Genomic DNA, 6,121 nt, shown 5'->3' with positions numbered 1-6,121 from the left:
GCTCTTGCTTCGGCTTCCGCCTTCGCTCTTGCTTCGGCTTCCGCCTTCGCTCTTGCTTCGGCTTCCGCCTTCGCTCTTGCTTCGGCTTCCGCCTTTGCCTTCGCTGCTGCCGCTGCCTCTGCTTTGACCTTGGCCTCGTGCTCTGCCTTGGCTCTCGCCTCCTCTTCGGCGGCCCTTGCCTTGGCTTCGGCTTCTGCTTTCGCCTTGGCTTCAGCTTCAGCCTTGAGCCTTGCCTCTTCTTGTGCCTTTGCACGCGCCTCTTCTTCGGCTTTTGCTTTTGCTGCAGCTTCCTCCACTGCATCCTTCCTGGCCTCTGCGTCGTTCTTTCTCTTGATGTTGTGCTGGACGATCCGTGCCTCTGTGGATCGGATCCAGTCGTGTGCTTTTGTCCAAGCCGTCTTCATCTCGACGTGCTCGTTGCGCGCTTGATTCTGGCTGTCGTCGTCCGAGAAGCAGGACTGGACGACGTGGAGCACCCACTGCACGACAGAGGCGTTCCACATCCTCAGCGTCTTGGCCAAGATCGCGCTCTCCCTATCCCGAACCAGAGCGCTTGACATCTCCACCTCGGCCTCTGGATCGAGGTGCTCCAAGAACGACTTTGCATCGTCATCATCGAGGAGCCTAGTGTGTGTTGCATCGCCGCGCGACGTGGTGATGGCTTGAGGGATTTCGGCAAGGATCCGTTCGGTGACACGCGAAAAGTGGGCATCCAGACGCTGCAACAGCGGCGTGGCGAGGGAGACAGGCGCAAAGATCTGCAGCGCATTGATCCACTCCATGATCCGATTCAGCAGCCTACCAAACGGCGGATAGTCGACCAGCTCGATGTTGGGTCGTGCAAAGTCATCGTACGCCGAAGGAGCGGCATCACTTGCCGAGATGGTGAAAAGCTCCTGTAGGGCGGTAGAAGAAAGCTGGGACGAAAGCAGCCAGTGCGATGGCAACGCATCGGTGCCACTGGTGTGCTGATCCAGTTGCTCGTGGATGTACGAAAAGGCGTCTTCGAGTGAGCGTGAAAGCACATCCAGCCAAATCGCTTCCATCGAGGTCAGGTCCTGATCAGGTAAGTCGACGGGCGAGAAGAGGAGCTCGCCACAGTCGAGTCCGAATCGTGCAAGCGCTGCCGAGGCATAGCTGAGTTGCGTGTGCACGTTGCTGCACATCTCTGCAAATGCTTGGAGCGACGCACTCGAGTCGCCCTGCACCGACGCAGACGCAGAGAGCCGCTGCGCAGCTGCCTTCAGCTGAGCCGACACGGTACGTCGCAGCAAATCGAGTCCCGAGGTAGCGAACGATGCGAGCAGATAGGCGGGCGAGATCATGGCGTCTTGATCAGCATGCTCGTTGCCATGCTGAACAGAAGTCGCGTCGTCGACGAATAGAGGGAATGCCATGCCAAGGGTGTCTGCCATCTCCTGGCGCCAGAGGTCAATGTATCTACGCAGGTAGGCGTGACTGTTGACGGTGGATGGCGAGCCCATGGCGTTGAGCGAGGCGCGAAACGAGTGGATCCTGGCCTTGAGGAACACGAGGCAGAGCTGGTTCTCGGTGATGCCGAGTTGCGGAATGAGGCTGGAGAAGAGTTGCGATGCTACGATGCTGGTCCAATCTGGGATGCGTACGAGCGACGACTGTATGTGGTTGAGCCTACGGAGCACGGTGACGGACTTGCGGACGGCAGGGAGCTTGATGCTGGGCTTGGAAAAGCCAGCGAGCAGGTCGGCCTTCATCGCGGCGAGATGGGAGAGCGTCTCGATGAGGAGCGAGAGGTAGGTGCTGCGCTGACCGTGCTGGATGGCTTGCGAGTCGAGGACTGGGGTTTCAGGAGCGCCGAGAAGGCCGATGAGATGCTCGGTGAGCTGGATGGCCTCGGAGTGGTGGCCTGCCTTGACGCACGTGTGCACGAGCGGAGGGATGTCGAGCAGGTCGGAGAGATGGCCGCGCTCGTACTGGTCAGCGACATTCTGGATGCGCTTCTTTTGATCCAGGGCTGGTCGACTCTGGGCGAGGAAAGCATCGGCGGCGGCGTGCAGGTCGGGTATCGACTTCTGAATTAGATCAGAAAGGTTAGATGCGAGAGATTCTAGTGCAGGGCCGAAGCGCTGTTCTGCCTGGTGGATGTGGATGAAGGCATCGGTTTGGGAAATGCAGAGCTCCGAGAGCTGGACGTGAAGCGCATCGGACTTGGCTTGCAGCTGATGCGGCTGGTTGCGAAGGTCGGAGAGGCTGAGGTTGGAGAGCGAGCGGATGTAGGATGCGACTTCTTTGGTGGCGAGTGCCTCGGTGGAGATGGGCGACTTTGTCTGCTCGGCCGCCTCTTGGATGAGCTGACTGAGCGAGCTGGCCGCCGACGTCGACATCGCGCTGGGGTATTGGCCACAATGAGGCTCCGGATGTCACTTTGTTGGAAGGAGGCGGTGACAGCCAATGCTGGCCTGTTCACGCCATGCTTTCCCCAAGTGTTGGCCCGAGTCCCGAGCCTTTGTCGATCCTGGCACCGCACCGACACGCGACGGAGATCATCTCGGCCGAGAGAAAGATCGCCGAAGCGAGCCAATCACGGGGTCGGCCCGATCTGCATGCAAATGCGCGTCCAAGATAATCGAGAGTCGAGAACGCAAGATCACGAACCTGGGCCTGCGAGCCGAGCCGAGCCAATCAGGCATGGAGGATTGATCGTGCGCCTCGCCCAGGAGCGTTGCGGGCTCAAGGCGTCGCCCACCCTCTCGCCGGCCAATCACAGGCGCTGTCAAAGTTGCTCGCTCCCACTGCAGCTCCGAGGTGCAAGTCAGTCATTCGAGGACGTGCCGCTGTCGCTGTCGCTGTCGAGCAGAAAAACAGGGAGTACCGCATGTTCGAAGCTGTGGACAGGGGGCAGCAGTGGGACGCCACAGGATCTTCCGATGGCGGGGTAACGGCCGACCAGGCGATGGCTAGAGGGAGGCGTGCCATCTGATACAGTACAGCATGTTGCGACTCGAGTCATCTAAGGCTGGCGTGCGGGCGCTGGCAAGCAAGGCACGGCCAATTTCTCCTTGCGCTGCTGGATGGCAGCAGCGTGCGGGGACATTTTTTGCAGGATTTTCGAGGCTCGCGCGAGACAGCAGCAAAGGCCAAGCGGGCGGGGTCGGCTAGATTTGAATGCCCAATATCCGGGCTTTTCTCTCTTTCTCCCTCTCGGCGCCCTTTCACACCCACACTGGCACACTGGCGCACTGCAGCTGTGAGCGGGTCAAGCGCGCGGCAGCCAATCTTCTCGCGCTCGCCCTGGCCGGTGTGTGGCTCTCTGCCTCGAGTCTGGGCTGGCTGGGACGAGTCACCGACTCTGGCTGCTAGCTAGTGCCATTGCAGCCCCCCACCCGGTATAACCTCGGCCCTCTCCCGCCACCGTGCCTTCCCTTCCTCCTCACCACCGCAAGTCTACAATCACCCCGCCTTCTCTACACGGGGTCCCTCGCCACTCGTTCCTACACTTGCAACCAAAAGCGCCTCTGTCGCATTTCGAAGCCTTTTCTCTGGCCTCGCCACCTACTCGCCACATCCAAAAACAAAAGCGTCGACTCGATCAGCATGACGAGCTTCGCCGTGCAGTTCGCACGCCAACAAAGGCACGCCTTCCAGGCCGCCTCCAAACTCTCCTCGGCTTCGTCCGCCTCCAACGTGATTGCCGCCGCTGCCGCCGCGTCCACTTCGTACGCCTCGACACCTAGCGCAGCGAGAGCCTTCTCCACCGCAAGGAACAACCTGCCTCGCTCGGCACACTTTGCACGATCGCAACGCACAAATCTCGCCCTCACAAGACACATCTCCACCAACCAGCCCAAGGAGCAGGCCGCCGCCGCCGCCGCAGCCCAGACCTCGGCTAGCGTCCGCCCCGAACCCTCGCCTGCTTTCCAGCAGTCGCCTCAGAACATCGCTCCGCTCTCGTCGCGCTACGATGCCAACGCCCTCGACGAGTCGTTCGTCGGCATGTCCGGAGGCGCCATCTTCCACGAGATGATGCTCAGGCACGACGTCAAGCACGTCTTTGGCTACCCCGGAGGCGCCATCCTCCCCGTCTTCGACGCCATCTACAACTCCAAGCACTTTGACTTTGTGCTCCCGCGTCGCGAGGACGGCGCTGGCCACATGGCCGAGGGCTACGCGCGTGTCACGGGCAAGCCCGGCGTCATCCTGGTCACCTCGGGCCCCGGCGCAACCAACGTCATCACCCCCATGCAGGACGCCATGAGCGACGGCACGCCCCTCGTCGTCTTCTGCGGGCAGGTCGCCACCTCCGCCATCGGCTCCGACGCCTTCCAGGAGGCTGACGTCGTCGGCATCTCCAGGTCCTGCACAAAGTGGAACGTCATGGTCAAGGACATTGCAGAGCTCCCGCGCCGCATCAACGAGGCCTTCAAGATTGCCACCTCCGGCCGCCCCGGCCCCGTCCTCGTCGACCTGCCCAAGGACGTCACCGCAGGCATCCTCCGCCAGGCCATCCCCTACAGCCAGACCCAGCCCAACATGATCACCAGCCTGCCCAGCCGACAGGTCGCCCGCAACCGCCGCGGCGCCACCTTCCAGCAGCAGAACACCAACCTGCGCTCCTCCGAGCAGGATGTGCTCACCTCCGAGCTCAAGGAGGCGGCGCGTCTCATCGGCATCGCCAAGCGTCCCATCATCTACGCCGGCCAGGGCATCCTCTCGTCGCCCGAGGGCCCCAAGCTGCTCGCCAAGCTCGCCAAGGAGCACAACATCCCCGTCACCACCACCCTCCAGGGCCTGGGTGCGTTTGACGAGCTCGACCCGCTCAGTCTGCACATGCTCGGCATGCACGGCTCGGCGTACGCCAACCTCGCCATGCAGGACGCCGATCTGATCATCGCCCTGGGCGCACGATTCGACGACCGTGTCACCGGCCGCATCGACAAGTTCGCCCCGCACGCCCGCGCCGCCGCGCTCGAGGGCCGCGGCGGCATCATCCACTTTGAGGTGATGCCCAAGAACATCAACAAGGTGGTGCAGGCGACGTGCGCCGTCGAGGGCGACGTCGTGGCCAACCTGGGCAAGCTCATGCCTTTCCTCGAGGCGCAGGGCCCGGACAGGAGCGAGTGGCACCAGCTCATCAAGACGTGGAAGGACGCCTACCCGTTCACCTACGAGCCGTCCAAGCAGGGCGAGCTGATGAAGCCCCAGGAGGTCATCGAGGCGCTCGACGCCGCTGTGGCCGACCAGAAGGACAACGTGATCATCTCCACCGGTGTCGGTCAGCACCAGATGTGGGCGGCGCAGCACTATCGCTGGCGCCACCCGCGCACCTGGGTCTCGTCCGGCGGTCTGGGCACCATGGGCTTCGGTCTGCCGTCGTGCATCGGCGCCAAGGTCGCTGCGCCCGAGAAGATCGTTGTGGACATTGACGGCGATGCCTCGTTCTCCATGACCGCCATGGAGCTCGCCACGGCGGCGCAGTACGACATTGGCGTCAAGGTGCTCGTGCTCAACAACGAGTTCCAGGGCATGGTGGTGCAGTGGCAGGATCTGTTCTACGAGAAGAGGTACTCGCACACCGAGATGCACAACCCGGACTTTGTCAAGCTCGCCGAGTCGATGGGCGTCAAGGCGATCCGCTGCGACAACATCGCCGACCTCCCCGCCAAGATGAAGGAGTTCATCGAGTACGACAACAACAAGCCCATCCTCTTCGAGGCGAGGATCACAAAGAACGAGCACGTCTATCCCTTCTGCCCGGCCTCGGCGGGTCTGCACGAGCTCATTGTCCACCCGAGCCTCAAGCCCATCCCCAAGAAGAACTGATCGTGGCGTATTTTCTTTTGCAACTGTTCGTTTCCGCCTGTTCTTGTCGCAGTCCGAAGATGTGTGGGTGTGTGTGCGGTCTTGTGAGCGGGAGTGGTGACAGTGTGGTTGAGCTGCGATGGTGCATCGGTGCGGACGTGGAAGCTGGCAGGCATCGGCGATGCAATTTCGCACCGACGCGGCTGTGGATGCGATCCAAAATCGGAAACGCACACCGACATCACGCTTCTCCCCCCCCCCCCCCCCCCCCCCCCCCCCCCCCCCCCCCCCCCCCCCCCCCCCCCCCCCCCCCCCCCCCCCCCCCCCCCCCCCCCCCCCCCCC

The 6,121-nt window shown here is 62.5% G+C and overlaps 2 protein-coding genes across 2 annotated transcripts in view; one reads left to right on the top strand and one right to left on the bottom strand.

Annotated features, from left to right (window-relative positions):
* The window catches only part of PAN0_006c2961 (rab family GTPase), a gene marked incomplete at both ends in the record, with an annotated part of 3,557 nt that extends 1,194 nt beyond the window's left edge, over positions 1-2,363 (bottom strand). The window contains one exon of the mRNA XM_014801603.1: positions 129-2,363. Within this exon, the coding sequence (XP_014657089.1) occupies positions 129-2,363 (2,235 nt within the window). The remainder of the gene's footprint in view (positions 1-128) is intronic.
* Positions 2,364-3,573: 1,210 nt separating this feature from the next.
* On the top strand, positions 3,574-5,799 carry PAN0_006d2960 (acetolactate synthase; the record flags this gene model as incomplete). The annotated part of the gene is made up of 1 exon (XM_014801602.1): positions 3,574-5,799. The coding sequence occupies one exon, from the start codon at positions 3,574-3,576 to the stop codon at positions 5,797-5,799; it is 2,226 nt and encodes a 741-aa protein (XP_014657088.1).
* Between the last annotated feature and the right edge of the window lie 322 nt (positions 5,800-6,121).

This window comes from Moesziomyces antarcticus (genome assembly GCF_000747765.1).
Source record: "Moesziomyces antarcticus DNA, scaffold: scaffold_v10006, strain JCM 10317, whole genome shotgun sequence".
NCBI lineage: Eukaryota > Fungi > Basidiomycota > Ustilaginomycetes > Ustilaginales > Ustilaginaceae > Moesziomyces > Moesziomyces antarcticus.
The sequence above is the reverse complement of the archived record's forward strand: the minus strand, read 5'-3'. Positions and strand labels throughout refer to the sequence as shown.